Source organism: Thalassophryne amazonica, chromosome 1, assembly GCF_902500255.1.
Source record: "Thalassophryne amazonica chromosome 1, fThaAma1.1, whole genome shotgun sequence".
NCBI lineage: Eukaryota > Metazoa > Chordata > Actinopteri > Batrachoidiformes > Batrachoididae > Thalassophryne > Thalassophryne amazonica.
In genome coordinates this window covers 15,819,201-15,839,727 of record NC_047103.1, presented here as the reverse complement: position 1 = coordinate 15,839,727, position 20,527 = coordinate 15,819,201, and the positions used below count along the sequence as shown (strand labels likewise).

Sequence of the window (20,527 nt, the reverse complement as noted above, 5' to 3'; positions counted from 1 at the left end):
AAATGTCATCAACCTAAATTTGCAAAGTTCTGCTTCCTATTATTTTGTGCTCTGTATGAATGTACGAGTGTAAAATCTATGACATTATACATGTTTGTATACATGGTAAAGAGTTAGGAGTTGGTCAGTTAACTTTCAGTTCATGCATCTAGTAGTTAAACCTGTTAAATCCTGCTATTCATAGTCTGGCAATTCAACAAATCAAAATCACATCGATTGCAAACAAATTGTAGCAAGATGTGTTTTTTCCCATCAAATTTACAGTAGTGTTCAGAATAATAGTAGTGCTATGTGAATAAAAAGATTAATCCAGGTTTTGAGTATATTTCTTATTGTTACATGGGAAACAAGGTACATGTAGATTCTCACAAACCCAAGAAGACCAAAGATTCATGATATGCACACTCTTAAGGCTATGAAATTGGGCTATTAGTAAAAAAAAGTAGAAAAGGGGGTGTTCACAATAATAGTAGTGTGGCATTCAGTCAGTGAGTTCGTCAATTTTGTTGAACAAACTGGTGTGAAGCAGGTGTCCCCTATTTAAGGATGAAGCCAGCACCCGTTGAACATGCTTTTCTCTTTGAAAGCCTGAGGAAAATGGGACGTTCAAGACATTGTCCAGAAGAACAGCGTAGTTTGATTAAAAAGTTGATTGGAGAGGGGAAAACTTATACGCAGGTGCAAAAAATTATAGGCTGTTCATCTACAATGATCTCCAATGCTTTAAAATGGACAAAAAAAAACAGAGATGTGTGGAAGAAAATGGAAAACAACCATCAAAATGGATAGAAGAATAACCAGAATGGCAAAGGCTCACCCATTGATCAGCTCCAGGATGATCAAAGACAGTCTGGCGTTACCTGTAAGTGCTGTGACAGTTAGAAGACACCTGTGTGAAGCTAATTTATTTGCAAGAATCCCCCGCAAAGTCCCTCTGTTAAATAAAAGACGTGCAGAAGAGGTTATAATTTGCCAAAGAACACATCAAATCAAATCAATTTTATTTATATAGCGTCAAATCACAACAGACAGTTGCCCCAAGGCGCTTTATATTGTAAGGCAAGGCCATACAATAATTACGGAAAAACCCCAACGGTCAAAACGACCCCCTGTGAGCAAGCACTTGGCGACAGTTGGAAGGAAAAACTCCCTTTTAACAGGAAGAAACCTCCAGCAGAACCAGGCTCAGGGAGGGGCAGTCTTCTGCTGGGACTGGTTGGGGCTGAGGGAGAGAACCAGGAGAAAGACATGCTGTGGAGGGGACCAGAGATCAATCATTAATGATTAAATGCAGAGTGGTGCATACAGAGCAAAAAGAGAAATAAACACTCAGTGCATCATGGGAACCCCCCAGCAGTCTAAGTCTATAGCAGCATAACTAAGGGATGGTTCAGGGTCACCTGATCCAGCCCTAACTATAAGCTTTAGCAAAAAGGAAAGTTTTAAGCCTAATCTTAAAAGTAGAGAGGGTGTCTGTCTCCCTGATCTGAATTGGGAGCTGGTTCCACAGGAGAGGAGCCTGAAAGCTGAAGGCTCTGTCTCCCATTCTACTCTTACAAACCCTAGGAACTACAAGTAAGCCTGCAGTCTGAGAGCAAAGTGCTCTATTGGGGTGATATGGTACTGTGAGGTCCCTAAGATAAGATGGGACCTGATTATTCAAAACCTTATAAGTAAGAAGAAGAATTTTAAATTCTATTCTAGAATTAACAGGAAGCCAATGAAGAGAGGCCAATATGGGTGAGATATGCTCTCTCCTTCTAGTCCCTGTCAGTACTCTAGCTGCAGCATTTTGAATTAACTGAAGGCTTTTCAGGGAACTTTTAGGACAATCTGATAATAATGAATTACAATAGTCCAGCCTAGAGGCAATAAATGCATGAATTAGTTTTTCAGCATCACTCTGAGACAAGACCTTTCTAATTTTAGAGATATTGCTCAAATGCAAAAAAGCAGTCCTACATATTTGTTTAATATGCGTGTTGTGAAAGTGTAGGAACACGGACCCACAACAGGGGGCGTAAAAGAACGGGCAATGGATAAGCCAAACAGTAACAATTTAATGTTGTAAATTGTGCACAACGGAATACAGACAACAATCAGTTTGGGACTACAGTCAATTACACGTTGGGTGACGTGTGGGCAGGCTTGAGGATAGGAGACGCCCGTCCAGAACCGAGCCGGATCCCACACGGCCCTCACCGCCAGCGGACCTGAAGAACACCGGAGCCGCCAAGTCCTGGGTCCCCAGGTGGTCACCGTCTTCAGCTGTCAGACCCGGTACTGCTGGCAGAGAATAGAAACAGCACAGGTGAGTGTGAGTACGCACACTCAGTAATCCCACAGTCTGTGTTCAGTAAGGAGGGAGCACCTCCACCTCCAATCACACACTCGTGCAGCTCCTGTCTAACCACTTATCTGGTTGGGGTGTGAAGCGAAGCAGTCGCTGATCACACCAAACGCCAATCCCACAGATAAGGCAATCCCACAGAAAAACGGCTGCAAAGAAGTTCAGACTATTAGTCAGCGTTAAATACAGCAGAGAATATTACCTCCAAGGTAGCTGATTTCTCGGCGGGGAGGTGAAGTTGCAGTCCGGCCTTTATGGTGATGGTGTTGTGTAGTGGATGTGTGACAGCTGGTACGGATGATGAGTGACAGCTGTCACTCCCGGTCGCTCCGACGCCCTCTCATGCTTGAAGCCCGCACTTCAAGCAGGGCGCCATCTTGTGGTGGTGGGCCAGCAGTACCTCCTCTTCAGCGGCCCACATAACAATGCGCATTGAATGACATATCCTGATCAAGAATGACTCCAAGATTTCTCACAGTATTACTAGAGGTCAGGGTAATGCCATCCAGAGTAAGAATCTGATTAGACACCATGTTTCTAAGATTTGTGGGGCCAAGTACAATAACTTCAGTTTTATCTGAGTTTAAAAGCAGGAAATTAGAGGTATCCATGTCTTTATGTCTGTAAGACAATCCTGCAGTTTAGCTAATTGGTGTGTGTCCTCTGGCTTCATGGATAGATAAAGCTGGGTGGTTGGCTCTCACTGCGGTATTGTATCACTTCCTGTTCCGGAGCACAGCGGTGTTTTTCTGTATCTGTTAGCTGTTTAATCTGTGCAGTTAGATTGATCTAGTTATCTAGATTACGATTTGTTTCCCAGTGTAATCTTTACGTGCCTTAACTAAAGCACTCCTTCTGCTGAATCACCTCTAAATTATTTACACATTATTCACTTTGCGTGTTTTTAGGAATCCGCTAGCTTAGCGTAGCTACTAGCTCTTAGCCGATTTAGCATGGCGGCTTCTCCTGTCTCTCCTGCACTTTTCTGCTCTGGGTGTGAAATGTTTAGTTATTCCTCGGCCTCCTTTAGCAGTAACGGTACTTGTAATAAGTGTAGCTTATTCGTAGCTTTGGAGGCCAGGCTGGGCGAATTGGAGACTCGGCTCCGCACCGTGGAAAATTCTACAGCTAGCCAGGCCCCTGTAGTCGGTGCGGACCAAGGTAGCTTAGCCGCCGTTAGTTACCCCCTGGCAGATCCCGAGCAGCCGGGAAAGCAGGCCGACTGGGTGACTGTGAGGAGGAAGCGTAGCCCTAAACAGAAGCCCCGTGTACACCGCCAACCCGTTCACATCTCTAACCGTTTCTCCCCACTCGACGACACACCCGCCGAGGATCAAACTCTGGTTATTGGCGACTCTGTTTTGAGAAATGTGAAGTTAGCGACACCAGCAACCATAGTCAATTGTCTTCCGGGGGCCAGAGCAGGCGACATTGAAGGAAATTTGAAACTGCTGGCTAAGGCTAAGCGTAAATTTGGTAAGATTGTAATTCACGTCGGCAGTAATGACACCCGGTTACGCCAATCGGAGGTCACTAAAATTAACATTAAATCGGTGTGTAACTTTGCAAAAACAATGTCGGACTCTGTAGTTTTCTCTGGGCCCCTCCCCAATCAGACCGGGAGTGACATGTTTAGCCGCATGTTCTCCTTGAATTGCTGGCTGTCTGAGTGGTGTCCAAAAAATGAGGTGGGCTTCATAGATAATTGGCAAAGCTTCTGGGGAAAATCTGGTCTTGTTAGGAGAGACGGCATCCATCCCACTTTGGATGGAGCAGCTCTCATTTCTAGAAATCTGGCCAATTTTCTTAAATCCTCCAAACCGTGACTATCCAGGGTTGGGACCAGGAAGCAGAGTTGTAGTCTTACACACCTCTCTGCAGCTTCTCTCCCCCTGCCATCCCCTCATTACCCCATCCCCGTAGAGACGGTGCCTGCTCCCAGACTACCAATAACCAGCAAAAATCTATTTAAGCATAAAAATTCAAAAAGAAAAAATAATATAGCACCTTCAACTGCACCACAGACTAAAACAGTTAAATGTGGTCTATTAAACATTAGGTCTCTCTCTTCTAAGTCCCTGTTGGTAAATGATATAATAATTGATCAACATATTGATTTATTCTGCCTTACAGAAACCTGGTTACAGCAGGATGAATATGTTAGTTTAAATGAGTCAACACCCCCGAGTCACACTAACTGTCAGAATGCTCGTAGCACGGGCCGAGGCGGAGGATTAGCAGCAATCTTCCATTCCATCTTATTAATTAATCAAAAACCCAGACAGAGCTTTAATTCATTTGAAAGCTTGACTCTTAGTCTTGTCCATCCAAATTGGAAGTCCCAAAAACCAGTTTTATTTGTTATTATCTATCGTCCACCTGGTCGTTACTGTGAGTTTCTCTGTGAATTTTCAGACCTTTTGTCTGACTTAGTGCTTAGCTCAGATAAGATAATTATAGTGGGCGATTTTAACATCCACACAGATGCTGAGAATGACAGCCTCAACACTGCATTTAATCTATTATTAGACTCTATTGGCTTTGCTCAAAAAGTAAATGAGTCCACCCACCACTTTAATCATATCTTAGATCTTGTTCTGACTTATGGTATGGAAATAGAAGACTTAACAGTATTCCCTGAAAACTCCCTTCTGTCTGATCATTTCTTAATAACATTTACATTTACTCTGATGGACTACCCAGCAGTGGGGAATAAGTTTCATTACACTAGAAGTCTTTCAGAAAGCGCTGTAACTAGGTTTAAGGATATGATTCCTTCTTTATGTTCTCTAATGCCATATACCAACACAGTGCAGAGTAGCTACCTAAACTCTGTAAGTGAGATAGAGTATCTCGTCAGTAGGTTTACATCCTCATTGAAGACAACTTTGGATGCTGTAGCTCCTCTGAAAAAGAGAGCTTTAAATCAGAAGTGCCTGACTCCGTGGTATAACTCACAAACTCGTAGCTTAAAGCAGATAACCCGTAAGATGGAGAGGAAATGGCGTCTCACTAATTTAGAAGATCTTCACTTAGCCTGGAAAAAGAGTCTGTTGCTCTATAAAAAAGCCCTCCGTAAAGCTAGGACATCTTTCTACTCATCACTAATTGAAGAAAATAAGAACAACCCCAGGTTTCTTTTCAGCACTGTAGCCAGGCTGACAAAGAGTCAGAGCTCTATTGAGCTGAGTATTCCATTAACTTTAACTAGTAATGACTTCATGACTTTCTTTGCTAACAAAATTTTAACTATTAGAGAAAAAATTACTCATAACCATCCCAAAGACGTATCGTTATCTTTGGCTGCTTTCAGTGATGCCGGTATTTGGTTAGACTCTTTCTCTCCGATTGTTCTGTCTGAGTTATTTTCATTAGTTACTTCATCCAAACCATCAACATGTTTATTAGACCCCATTCCTACCAGGCTGCTCAAGGAAGCCCTACCATTATTTAATGCTTCGATCTTAAATATGATCAATCTATCTTTGTTAGTTGGCTATGTACCACAGGCTTTTAAGGTGGCAGTAATTAAACCATTACTTAAAAAGCCATCACTTGACCCAGCTATCTTAGCTAATTATAGGCCAATCTCCAACCTTCCTTTTCTCTCAAAAATTCTTGAAAGGGTAGTTGTAAAACAGCTAACTGATCATCTGCAGAGGAATGGTCTATTTGAAGAGTTTCAGTCAGGTTTTAGAATTCATCATAGTACAGAAACAGCATTAGTGAAGGTTACAAATGATCTTCTTATGGCCTCGGATAGTGGACTCATCTCTGTGCTTGTTCTGTTAGACCTCAGTGCTGCTTTTGATACTGTTGACCATAAAATTTTATTACAGAGATTAGAGCATGCCATAGGTATTAAAGGCACTGCGTTGCGGTGGTTTGAATCATATTTGTCTAATAGATTACAATTTGTTCATGTAAATGGGGAATCTTCTTCACAGACTAAAGTTAATTATGGAGTTCCACAAGGTTCTGTGCTAGGACCAATTTTATTCACTTTATACATGCTTCCCTTAGGCAGTATTATTAGACGGTATTGCTTAAATTTTCATTGTTATGCAGATGATACCCAGCTTTATCTATCCATGAAGCCAGAGGACACACACCAATTAGCTAAACTGCAGGATTGTCTTACAGACATAAAGACATGGATGACCTCTAATTTTCTGCTTTTAAACTCAGATAAAACTGAAGTTATTGTACTTGGCCCCACAAATCTTAGAAACATGGTGTCTAATCAGATCCTTACTCTGGATGGCATTACCCTGACCTCTAGTAATATTGTGAGAAATCTTGGAGTCATTCTTGATCAGGATATGTCATTCAAAGCGCATATTAAACAAATATGTAGGACTGCTTTTTTGCATTTACGCAATATCTCTAAAATCAGAAAGGTCTTGTCTCAGAGTGATGCTGAAAAACTAATTCATGCATTTATTTCCTCTAGGCTGGACTATTGTAATTCATTATTATCAGGTTGTCCTAAAAGTTCCCTAAAAAGCCTTCAGTTAATTCAAAATGCTGCAGCTAGAGTACTGACGGGGACTAGAAGGAGAGAGCATATCTCACCCATATTGGCCTCTCTTCATTGGCTTCCTGTTAATTCTAGAATAGAATTTAAAATTCTTCTTCTTACTTATAAGGTTTTGAATAATCAGGTCCCATCTTATCTTAGGGACCTCGTAGTACCATATCACCCCAATAGAGCGCTTCGCTCTCAGACTGCAGGCTTACTTGTAGTTCCTAGGGTTTGTAAGAGTAGAATGGGAGGCAGAGCCTTCAGCTTTCAGGCTCCTCTCCTGTGGAACCAGCTCCCAATTCAGATCAGGGAGACAGACACCCTCTCTACTTTTAAGATTAGGCTTAAAACTTTCCTTTTTGCTAAAGCTTATAGTTAGGGCTGGATCAGGTGACCCTGAACCATCCCTTAGTTATGCTGCTATAGACGTAGACTGCTGGGGGGTTCCCATGATGCACTGTTTCTTTCTCTTTTTGCTCTGTATGCACCACTCTGCATTTAATCATTAGTGATCGATCTCTGCTCCCCTCCACAGCATGTCTTTTTCCTGGTTCTCTCCCTCAGCCCCAACCAGTCCCAGCAGAAGACTGCCCCTCCCTGAGCCTGGTTCTGCTGGAGGTTTCTTCCTGTTAAAAGGGAGTTTTTCCTTCCCACTGTAGCCAAGTGCTTGCTCACAGGGGGTCGTTTTGACCGTTGGGGTTTTACATAATTATTGTATGGCCTTGCCTTACAATATAAAGCGCCTTGGGGCAACTGTTTGTTGTGATTTGGCGCTATATAAAAAAATTGACTGATTGATTGATTGATCTGCGTAACAATGAAAATTTAAGCAGTGCCGTCTAATAATACTGCCTAATGGAAACATGTATAAAGTGAATAAAATTTGTCCTAGCACAGAACCTTGTGGAACTCCATAATTAACCTTAGTCTGTGAAGAAGATTCCCCATTTACATGAACAAATTGTAATCTATTAGATAAATATGATTCAAACCACCGCAGCGCAGTGCCTTTAATACCTATGGCATGCTCTAATCTCTGTAATAAAATTTTATGGTCAACAGTATCAAAAGCAGCACTGAGGTCTTACAGAACAAGCACAGAGATGAGTCCACTGTCTGAGGCCATAAGAAGATCATTTGTAACCTTCACTAATGCTGTTTCTGTACTATGATGAATTCTAAAACCTGACTGAAACTCTTCAAATATACCATTCCTCTGCAGCTGTTTTACAACTACCCTTTCAAGAATCAACTGGCCTAAAGAGAAATGGAGGAATATTTTGTGGACTGAGAGTAAAATTGTTCTTTTTGGGTCCAAGGGCTGCAGACAGTTTGTGAGACGACCCCCAAACTCTGAATTAAAGCTACAGTTCACAGTGAAGACAGTGAAGCGTGGTGGTGCAAGCATCATGATATGGGCATGTTTCTCCTACTGTGGTGTTGGGCCTATATATCGCATACCAGGTATCATGGATCAGTTTGGATATGTCAAAATATTTGAAGGGGTCATGTTGCCTTATGCTGAAGAGGACATGCCCTTGAAATGGGTGTTTCAACAAGACAATGACCCCAAGCACGCTAGTAAATGAGCAAAATCTTGGTTCCAAACCAACAAAATTAATGCCTCGCAGATGTGAAGAAATCATGAAAAACTGTGGTTATACAACTAAATACTAGTTTAGTGATTCACAGGATTGCTAAAAAAGCAGTTTGAACATAATAGTTTTGAGTTTGTAGCGTCAACAGCAGATGCTACTATTATTGTGAACACCCCCTTTTCTACTTTTTTTTTTTACTAATAACCCAAGTTCATAGCCTTAAGAGTGTGCATATCATGAATGCTTGGTCTTGTTGGATTTGTGAGAATCTACTGAATCTACTGGTACCTTGTTCCCCATGTAACAATAAGAAATATACTCAAAACCTGGATTAATCTTTTTAGTCACACAGCACTACTATTATTCTGAACACTACTGTACTTCCCAACAATGTATCAAAGCTGCAAAATTTACAAAAATGTGACCACACACTGTCAAGTCCTGTGTTCTGGTGCTGGTAGCAAAATCTGATAGGACCTCAAAGAACAACACTAGGCAGTGATCATTCAGTGCTAATCTGTCTTCTGTGGGATAAATGTTTGGATTAGTCATCTTTTCAAAAGGTCAAAAGGAAAATATGCACTTGTGAGAGAGTCAGATTTTGTGTTAAGGTATATAGCAGAAATTGAAGCATTTTATATTTCAGGTGAGGTATAGGTTTCGAGTGACATTCAAAAAAGTCTCTCAAGCATTTCTGTCAAATTCCATGTCTGCTTTTTTGCAGATACTGAGCTATACCTTCCACAGAGCAACAGTTTGTCACAGCCTGTTTGTGAGGTATGAGATCAGATTGTAGATTAAGTTAAATAATTTAGTCCAGAAGGCTTCATGCAGCCTGGTTACCCACCCAAGAACAGGAACATGGTATTTAGAAATAACCTGCATGTCTGTGTACACTTGCTTAACTCAAAAACTGCTCCACCCATTGTTTATAACATTTCCACAAGATGGGTTTTCACTGTGACTCAGTCTGTGTTCAGACTCTGAACCCAAATATCAGATGTTTTTTTAAGGTTTTATTTTTTTAAACCAATGGAATCCAGAAATAAGTACCAGCACCTGTGGGCCTCAGGCTCTACATATGACTTATATGGACTTACATAGGACTTACACAATGAGACATGAGGCTCTCTGAACATTGCGACTGACAGGACTGAGCGGAGGCGAGGCACAGACAGAGGCTGGACAGAAATGCAGGCTCACAACAGGATGTATGATTTAAGGATGGTTTAATTCGGACCTGGTTCTGGTAACAGGAAGGCAGTCTGTGGAGCAAAAGTACCAGGCAGGGACAAGACAGAGGACGTGGTCAGAAACAAGCAGGGTCAGTACACGAGCAAACAGAGTTGTCAGGGCTGAGGCAAAAAGCAGGATCCGGTACACAGAGCTGAGTCAAAAACACGGCTTGACAAAACAGGACTGAGACAAAGTGCTGGTAAGTGAATGAATCAACAAACGAGCAGGGAGGAAGTGAACTGAAGCAGTTTAATGAGGTGCACGTGGAGGAGGAAGAGCCTGGAAGGGGGCATGGTCAGGTGACAACTAAGGCAAAAGAGATGCAGAAAGGTGGTGACAAATGGGCAAGTAAATGACAGATGAATGTGGCGTGGCCAACAGTGATGTCAAAGTGCAGGTGCGGGACATGAGAGTGCAGTGATCAGAAAGAGACTGTGATAACAATGAAACTGGACATGACAACTTAGAGACCTGAGAGAAGTGCAGACAAAGAGAATGACAGGCAGGTGCAAGTGAGCGGTGAAGAGATTACAGACATGACAACTAAAGATCATACAAAGAAAACATGAACACAAATCTAAACTTGATCAGGACTGAAAAGCATACCAGAACATGATAAACAGAATCATGGGAAATAACACACTGTGACAAAACCAAGTGGAACAGACAGACAAAACTATAAGAAAAACAGAAACTAAATGATAACAAAACCTGGCATCACAGTACTACATAACAGAAATGAGAACAGCAAAAACAATAGGCAAACAATATCCAAATGATAAACCATGAAAACACAGAGTGATAGAACAAAACTAGAATGGAAATGGAACATGGCTGAAGTATAAAAGTAACAAAGAAGAACGTGCCAAAGCAAAAATAGAACATAGAATAAACACATGATGAAAAAGGCAAGTAATAAAACAAGGCTGGGGCAAAAGGAACAGAACCAAATAAAGAGGGAAAATAAGGGCTGAAGCCTGGAACTGGGCGGGGGCATGACAGCGACTTCCATCACTGCTGATATGTCTCTGGTTATACTGGAAATTTTACCTACAGTCTTGTTTCCATAGCAACTGGCAACTTTATAGCTGTTTGATCTTTCAAAGTGAGGAACTGATTGGTTTGATCATTCATTTAACATTGCGGGTGGTTCAGTGAGGTAGAAGTTGGGTGACCAAAATGTAGATGAGGGTTTGATTCCCGGTCACAGTACCCATCTGTGTCCTTGGACAAGATATGTCATCTGCATTACCCCAGTCCATGCAGCTATAAATGGGTACTGGCCTTGTTTGGGAAGTCGCCTGTGATGGACTGGCATCCTCTTCCAAGTGGAGTCTTCATGCGACGGTATCCAGAGATAAGCACTGACACCAATGGGCCTCAGACTTAACTACTTTAGGGCAAAATTTTGAAAATGGTCCCTTTGCATTATTTCAAACCCTATGAATCTGAATACAGATCTGCTGATCCTGGAAGAGGACCAGGCTAGGATGAAGTGTACTTGGCTCCTCCTAACTTTGAGGAAGAGATGACGAAAAATTAGTATCAGTAAGTGTTGTACAGATGGGTAGCTTGAAGCACACAAGTGGAAATTAACTCCAGTCTGCAGGTTGGTAGTCCGACTCCTATACCTTTGAGAAGGAAGCAAAGACAACAATCCCTGTCAACTTTCCCTGTCAATGCCGATATCCATTTACAGCTGGGTGGACTGGGACAATGCAAATGAAGTGTCTTGTCTTGTCTATTGAACCCTAGTCGATATGTTGGTAGCCCAGCTCCTATGCCTTTGAGAAAGAAGCAAAGATTAAAAAAATAGTGTTTAAGAAAGCTTTACAAATGTTAAATCTTCATGACTTAAAACGCGTTCTTTCCATATTTCTATGGCAGACTGGGAGCCAGATGTTTTTCATGTTGCACCGTTTTTTTTTTTTAGTGTGTGCTGAATCGTTGCAGTAGATCCAGCGCTCTTAGTACATCTATGGTGCAGAAACAATTGTGTGCAATGTTTGGAACAATATTTGTGACAAATTCTGTTTTGAACGCGCAGTATACGTTTCCCATCTTTCCATGACCTTCTCTCAGCTCATGGCTGCTAAAAAATGCAGGTGTCAGGTTTCTGAAATGGGTATTTTACATACTGTACATCACAGTACCTGAGTTTTACTGTATCTGTGTATGTGTGTGTGTGTGTGTGTGTGGAGCAGGCTGCTCATCCTTCAGCATTAGGCTTTCCCTGGGTTCAGTTGCCTCCAGAATACAGAAGCTCTGGATTGCGCAATAAAGTAGGTACCAGACTACAACAAAGCATGGTGGGAGATTTCATCAGAGACTAATAATAACAATACTAATAATTAATAATGATCAGGGAGATGGGCCTGAGAAGACTGAGTCCTCGGAGCACTGTTGTGACTATCCAATGCAGACCCAGTCAAGAAGACTGGGATTGGCAATCCATCTCGAGTCAGATTTAGGGCAAATCCATTTTAAACCGCAAAGGTTTTTTTTTCTTAATCTGACTGGCATTATTATTTGGATTTGAGTCGGATTTGCCAAGGTCTGAACGCAGATGTGGTTTGAATCCTGTTAGCTCGGGGATCATGACGTCCAGGTTTGCAGGGTCAATATTCATGTCGTGTGCAAAAACCATGCGCAAACTCCCGCCAACTTCTGAAGGTAGCTTTGCCCAAACTTTGTATAGTGGTTTCTTTGTCTTTGGTAGTACTTGGTGATGGCCACTAAGTAATCTGTGGACCAGGAAATGTAAAACAGGTTTGGTGGAATGTATTGGAATCAGAATATATTCAAGGACATTGCTGCTGCACTAGCAATGCATGAGTACCATGACAAAAACCTCAAGGCCAAGTACAAAAAGGGTGAAGGATCACAATGAAAGATCTGGCTTGAGTCGGATTGAGTTTGGACACATGTATTGGATGAGCTGGATTCGAAAAACAGGTCTGATCACTATTCCACTAAAAAGCAATCTGTATAGAATCTGATTTAAACCGATTTGTCAGACCCAATCTGAATGGTCTGAAGGGTCTTAATGACTTGAAAATTACAGACTCACAGGAAAACCAGATAAATTGTGCATGTGATGCTCAGACAAATGGTGTACTGTAGTCACTATTGGTGACTGTTTTTAAGGTTCTTAATGAAGTTCAGTTTTCCCCAAATTAAAAGACCACTGCTCATCAAATAAAGGCAAAGTTTTCAGGTTTTTAGAACCAAACATACAGTGCATCATGCAAGTATTCACAGTGCTTCAGTTTTTCCACATTTTGTTCCGTTACAGCCTTAGTCCAAAATTAATGAAATTCTTTTTTTTTCCCTCAAAATTCTACACACAATACCCCATAATGACAATATGAAAAAAGATTTTTTGAGATTTTTGCAAATTTATTAAAAAACAAACTAAGGACTCACGTGTACCTAAGTATTCACAGCCTTTGCCATGATGCTCAAAAGCTCAGGTGCATCCTGTTTCCACTGATCATCCTTGAGATGTTTCTGTAGCTTAACTGGAGTCCACCTGGGATAAATTCAGTTCATTGAACATGATTTGGAAAGACACACAGCTGCCTATATATAAGGTCCCACAGTTGACAGTGCATGTCAGAGCACAAACCAAGCATGAAGTCAAAGGAGTTGTCTGTAGACCTCCGAGACAGGATTGTCTTGAGGCACAAAACTGGGGAAGAGTATAGAAACATTTCTGCTGCTTTGAAGGTCCCATTGAGCACAGTCGCCTCTATTGTCCATGAATGGAAGAAGTTTGGATCCACCAGCACGTCTTAGAGCTGTGCCGTCTAAACTGAGCGATCAGGGGAGAAGGGCCTTAGTCAGGGAGGTGACCAAGAACCCGATGGTCACTCTGTCAGAGCCTCTCCAGAGCCCACCTGGAGTTTGCCAAAAGGCACCTGAAGGACTCTCAGACCATGAGAAACAAAACTCTCTAGTCTGACGAGACAAAGATTGAACTCTTTAGGTTCAATGCCAGGCGCCATGTTTGGAGGAAACCAGGCACCATCCCTACAGAGAAGCATTGTGGTGGCAGCATCATGCTGTGGGGATGTTTTTCAGCGGCAGGAACTGGGAGACTAGTCAGGATTGAGGGAAAGATGAATGCAGCAATGTGCAGAGACATCCTGGATGAAAACCTGCTCCAGAGCGCTCTTGACCTCAGACTGGGGTGACTGTTCATCTTTCAGCAGGACAATGACCCTAAACACACAGCCAAGATATCAAAGGAGTGGCTTCAGGACAACTCATATTCAAGAAGACTTGAGGCTGTAATTGCTGCCAAAGGTGCATTAACAAAGTATTGAGCAAAGGGTGGGAATACTTATGCACACGTAATTTCTTTTTTTTTTTTTAAATAAATTTGAAAACTATTAAAAAAAAAAATTATGTTGTCATTATGGGGTTGTGAGTAGAATTTTGAGGGGAAAAAATTAATTTACTCCATTTTGGAATAAAGCTGTAACATAACAAAATATGGAAAAGTGAAGTGCTGTGAATACTTTCTGGACCCTCGTATGTATGGTCACCACTCATGTTTTTGAGCCACTCCTCATCTCAGTAAACAGAACTGGAATTGGAATCCCACTGTTCTCTACAAAGAACAACTGAGTGAAAGCAAAACCAGTAAACCTACACAGAGATAAAGAACAAGAGAGAACAAGAGAAACTCAGGTGTGGAGCCTGTAATTATCTGTAACCTCATTAACATTCATGCTGTGCTGCAAATACAATGCATGCCTTATAATTTTTGGTGACCCCATTGTTAAACTACCAGACAGTCTCAGTGTGTTACTGACACGCTCATTATTCATTGTCTGTTCCCACCTCCTGACCATATCAGTCTGGATTCCACTCCTGCCTTCAGTATATTGGTTTATGTGCATGTTGTACATGAGTTTATACTCACAAGGTCCACATAGAAAATTTCTGAAAACTAGTATTTATCTTTCCTTTGTCCAAATTGGCTGTTATTCTTTTCATGCATGCTTGGTTTCTCCAGTACTTTCTCCTCATGTCCATCAGATATGTAGATCAGAGGTGCAGTTAATATTTGTCAAACTTGTACGCAATTTGTATCACCACCTCTTTAGTGGCTTTTCTTTTTTAAGGAAGCTATTAGCATTTGTTTGTTAGCAGGATTAATCAAAATTTTGAGCCGATCCCAATGGAAATGAGTAGAATGATCTTATCAAGAGGAATTTTAATGCATTTTAATAACATTTGGATCTTTTCTTTAAACTAATTTGACTTTGCTTCTTCTCATTTTGGCCGAGGGTCTCCAAATTTATGCCATTGCCCTTTCTGATTCAAGACCAGATGTACAAGACGAAGGGGCAGAGTGGGCTTTGAATCCCGAACTTTCTTGCTGGTGGGCAGCAAGATGGGTAACTGTTTTTACGCGTACTTTCTTTCGTACAGCGGGATCGATCACAGATACTGTAGACTTGTCCAGTCAAAAGCGGTGGTAGTGATTACACAATAAATGTTTTTTTTTTATTGCATCAATGCTCTAGGATTTCTGCGACTACTTTTGTCTTGTGCGTATTGCACCATTGGACAGGTGGCCTGTCCAGGGTGTACCCCGGCTCATGCCAGTTGACCGATGTGATGGTCTTCAACCCCCTGTGGTCCATAACAACAAGTCAGTTTATAAAATGGATGGATGTCAGTTGTGAATCAAATCAAATCAAATCAATTTTATTTATATAGCGCCAAATCACAACAAACAGTTGCCCCAAGGTGCTTTATATTGTAAGGCAAAGCCATACAATAATTACCGAAAAACCCCAACGGTCAAAACGACCCCCTGTGAGCAAGCACTTGGCGACAGTGGGAAGGAAAAACTCCCTTTTAACAGGAAGAAACCTCCAGCAGAACCAGGCTCAGGGAGGGGCAGTCTTCTGCTGGGACTGGTTGGGGCTGAGGGGAGAGAATCAGGAAAAAGACATGCTGTGGAGGGGAGCAGAGATCAGTCACTAATGATTAAATGCAGAGTGGTGCATACAGAGCAAAAAGAGAAAGAAACACTCAGTGCATCATGGGAACCCCCCAGCAGTCTAAGTCTATAGAAGCATAACTAAGGGATGGTTCAGGGTCACCTGATCCAGCCCTAACTATAAGCTTTAGCAAAAAGGAAAGTTTTAAGCTTAATCTTAAAAGTATAGAGGGTGTCTGTCTCCCTGATCCAAATTGGGAGCTGGTTCCACAGGAGAGGAGCCTGAAAGCTGAAGGCTCTGCCTCCCATTCTACTCTTACAAACCCTAGGAACTACAAGTAAGCCTGCAGTCTGAGAGCAAAGCGCTCTATTGGGGTGATATGGTACTGTGAGGTCCCTAAGATAAGATGGGACCTGATTATTCAAAACCTTATAAGTAAGAAGAAGAATTTTAAATTCTATTCTAGAATTAACAGGAAGCCAATGAAGAGAGGCCAATATGGGTGAGATATGCTCTCTCCTTCTAGTCCCTGTCAGTACTCTAGCTGCAGCATTTTGAATTAACTGAAGGCTTTTCAGGGAACTTTTAGGACAACCTGATAATAATGAATTACAGTAGTCCAGCCTAGAGGAAATAAATGCATGAATTAGTTTTTCAGCATCACTCTGAGACAAGACCTTTCTAATTTTAGAGATATTGTGCAAATGCAAAAAAGCAGTCTTACATATTTGTTTAATATGCACATTGAATGACATATCCTGATCAAAAATGACTCCAAGATTTCTCACAGTATTACTAGAGGTCAGGGTAATTCCATCCAGAATAAGGATCTGGTTAGACACCATGTTTCTAAGATTTGTGGGGCCAAGTACAATAACTTCAGTTTTATCTGAGAAAAAGCAAGAAATTAGAGGTCATCCATGTCTTTATGTCTGAAAGACATTCCTGCAGTTTAACTAATTGGTGTGTGTCCTCTGGCTTCATGGATAGATAAAGCTGGGTATCATCTGCGTAACAATGAAAATTTAAGCAATGCTGTCTAATAATACTGCCTAAGGGAAGCATTTTTTAAAGTGAATAAAATTGGTCCTAGCACAGAACCTTGTGGAACTCCATAATTAACCTTAGTCTGTGAAGAAGATTCCCCATTTACATGAACAAATTGTAATCTATTAGATAAATATGATTCAAACCACCGCAGCGCAGTGCCTTTAATACCTATGGCATGCTCTAATCTCTGTAATAAAATTTTATGGTCAACAGTATCAGAAGCAGCACTGAGGTCTGACAGAACAAGCACAGAGATGAGTCCACTGTCTGAGGCCATAAGATCATTTGTAACCTTCACTAATGATGTTTCTGTACTATGATGAATTCTAAACCCTGACTGAAACTCTTCAAATAGACCATTCCTCTGCAGATGATCAGTTAGCTGTTTTACAACTACCCTTTCAAGAATTTTTGAGAGAAAAGGAAGGTTGGCCTATAATTAGCTAAGATAGCTGGGTCAAGTGATGGCTTTTTAAGTAATGGTTTAATTACTGCCACCTTAAAAGCCTGTGGTACATAGCCAACTAATAAAGATAGATTGATCATATTTAAGATTGAAGCATTAATTAATGGTAGGGCTTCCTTGAGCAGCCTGGTAGGAATGGGGTCTAATAGACATGTTGATGGTTTGGAGGAAGTAACTAATGAAAATAACTCAGACAGAACAATCGGAGAGAAAGAGTCTAACCAAATACCGGCATCACTGAAAGCAGCCAAAGAGAACGATATGTCTTTGGGGTGGTTATGAGTAATTTTTTCTCTAATAGTTAAAATTTTATTAGCAGAGAAAGTCATGAAGTCATTACTAGTTAAAGTTAAAGGAATACTCGGCTCAATAGAGCTCTGACTCTTTGTCAGCCTGGCTACAGTGCTGAAAAGAAACCTGGGGTTGTTATTTTCTTCAATTAGTGATGAGTAGTAAGATGTCCTAGCTTTACGGAGGGCTTTTTTTATAGAGCAACAGACTCTTTTTCCAGGCTAAGTGAAGATCTTCTAAATTAGTGAGACGCCATTTCCTCTCCAACTTACAGGTTATCTGCTTTAAGCCGCGAGTTTGTGAGTTATACCACAGAGTCAGGCACTTCTGATTTGAGGCTCTCTTTTTCAGAAGAGCTACAGCATCCAAAGTTGTCCTCAATGAGGATAAAACTATTGACGAGATAATCTATCTCACTCACAGAGTTTAGGTAGCTACTCTGCCCTGTGTTGGTATATGAATCTCGAGCTAAGTCTGAACAAGATTGTGTTTTTGGAGAATCAGTCAAGAGGCACCAAATTCCTAAGAGGTTGACAGAAAAGATAAAAAATACATGACTTATTTATTTTAAATGTTGACTTTATCTCTGCTATCTTCCTGTTCCCCGCCTCCACTGCTCTTGCAGTAAAGAAGGCAGACACACACCAGCAAGCAGAGGCAGTTGGGACATTTATTTATTTATTTACTATCCTGCTTTCATTTTGCATGTCAGTGAAAAAAAAAATACTTCACACTTGGGCTAAAAAATAGTTATGAACAGAATTTTACGCGGCAACCAGCCAGCTCCACTTTTCAATGTAGCAGGTTCTTCCTGTTATAAAAGTCTGCACACCATATGTTTCAAATAAAGTGTTTGCAAATGTTTTGTGCAATCCTGCTAGCAGCCTGGCCGATTAAACATAAACTTCTTTACTGAGGTAAATTCTTCACTTTCTCTTTGTAGGCATCCAGTGGTAACTACTACTTCATTCCGTACATAGTGACGCCTAACCACGAGTATATGTGCTGCGAGAGCGACGCCCAGCGTAGGGCAAGCGAGTACATGCAGCCCAGCTGGGACAACCTGCTCGGGCCGCTTTGCGTGCCCCTCACCGACCGTTTCACCAGCCTGCTGAAGGACATCCATGTCACCTCCTGGTGAGACACAAACCCTCAATCGTTTTAGCTTTCAAGCTTGAGTCTTCACAGAATAGTGGAATCAAAAAGCGGTCATGTATTTTTATATTTTAAATATAAAATTGGTTGAGTTAACAGCCGTTATATTTAATTTTTCTTGCTGGATTCTTTTCCCGAAGTGTCCTTATTGAAAGAGTATCCGCTTAAGGTTTCCCAGACCAGTTGGGTGTTATAATCCCAGCAGCATGTTCTCAGTCTAGTCCAGGGTCACCTCCTAGTTGGATGAGCCTGGAAAACATCTGAAGTGAGGCATCTTAAGGCACCTTGACACTTGCACGCATTTAACGCCCGCACTACCGCACAATTCGTCATGCCAGTGCGACTTGCTATGTTCCACTGGATGCTGTGCTTTGTCCCGCTGAACACTAATTATTTTGTAGCAGATTCATTATTTGCTCGCAGAATTTGGCAGATGAAACCACCTCGAAATCACAGAGGAATTTTCTACAGCTGCAGCTGTTCTTGTGCGCTTCATGATGCGGAGAACGCATTTGGAATCATCTCAAAGGTAATTATTTGTAATATTTATATTGCGATGGCTTGATAAAACAGTTCCATTTTCATTCCTTCTTATGAGTATCTGTAAAATTATGTTTATTATAGATTTAACATCTTGTCATAATCGTTCAGATGAGCTGCGCTGTGGTGCGCAGCGCTGATGCAGTCACTCGTAGTGACACAGTCTTTTTGAATTGCTTGCACAATGTTCACGTATAGCTCAAAAATTAATGCGTGCCAGAGATTTTGAACATTTCAAAATGTTCTTTGCACAATTGCACACAGCTGTGCACAGTTTACAATGAGTTTACTCTCTGGCACAGCAGATTGTGTGCCAGTGTGGGGATCAAATTTGTGCAAGTGTCAAGGTACCTTTAGTTTTTGAGAACTGCCTACTCTGATGACCCCCCTGATGGAATGCCTCTCTAATGCAGGTTACTTGCCCAGCCAAGACTGGTACCAATTTACAGTTGGGTGTACTGGGACAATACAGAATACAGGTAGCATCTTTGGGATTCGAAGGCCAGCTCCTTATCCACTAAGCTACCTGTTGTACTATCTTTGAGATACTTTGTAAAGATCCCTGATTAACTGCAGTTGATTCTTTGCTAAATGAAACCACTGCAGTCGCAGTTTGAATTCTGCGTGAATGTCGGTAAGTTTGAAGAGCACCGACCCGGTGAGTCAAGCTTTTTTTTTTTTTTTTTTTTTTTTTTAGCTCTGCAGCTTTTTGTCCTCAGATCACTGTGACCGGATGGCCAACTTTTTGTGGACAGAATGGCCCAAAGTCATCAGTGTCCACACTAACTAAGGCTTTTTTTAAAGTACATCTGTGTTTCTGTCTGCTTGAAGCGTACCTGCATGTGTGCTCCCACAGTGTTTTATAACAGTCAAAGTCATGCAGAAAGACATGGACTTTTCATTTGTCTTGAAGTCTTTGATCATCTCTCCATACACTTTTTTTTTCCTCTTTTAATTTTGCCTCTTTTGTCTGTGTTTACCGCAGTGCCTCTTTTAAGGACACCCTGTTGAATGACATCAGGAAGGCCAGAGAGAAATATCAGGGAGAAGAGCTGGCAAAAGAACTTTCACGCATCAAACTCCGCATTGACAACACTGAGGTTCTCACACAGGACATCGTGATGAACCTCCTATTTTCCTACAGAGACATACAGGTATCCCAACACTTACACATGAAGGCAGCACGGCCCTTATTTGGAGACACCATTATTGGCTCCCCTGATCGATAATGATATATATAAATGACTGTTTTAAGGCAGAATAAGTAAATTGAAAGTATGCAGACCAGTTTATTCAACACAAGTAGATATTGTGAGTAATTATGAATAATTAAGGCATGGAGATGGCTGTTGGTAC

At 41.3% G+C, this 20,527-nt stretch overlaps 1 protein-coding gene across 3 annotated transcripts in view; it reads left to right on the top strand.

Annotated features, from left to right (window-relative positions):
* Positions 1-20,527, top strand: part of map3k15 (mitogen-activated protein kinase kinase kinase 15) — a 72,112-nt gene that overhangs the window by 16,766 nt on the left and 34,819 nt on the right. For all 3 annotated transcript variants that reach the window (XM_034166072.1, XM_034166063.1, XM_034166079.1), the window contains exons 4-5: positions 18,420-18,613; positions 20,157-20,325. In XM_034166072.1, coding sequence (XP_034021963.1) covers positions 18,420-18,613; positions 20,157-20,325 — 363 coding nt within the window. The remainder of the gene's footprint in view (positions 1-18,419; positions 18,614-20,156; positions 20,326-20,527) is intronic.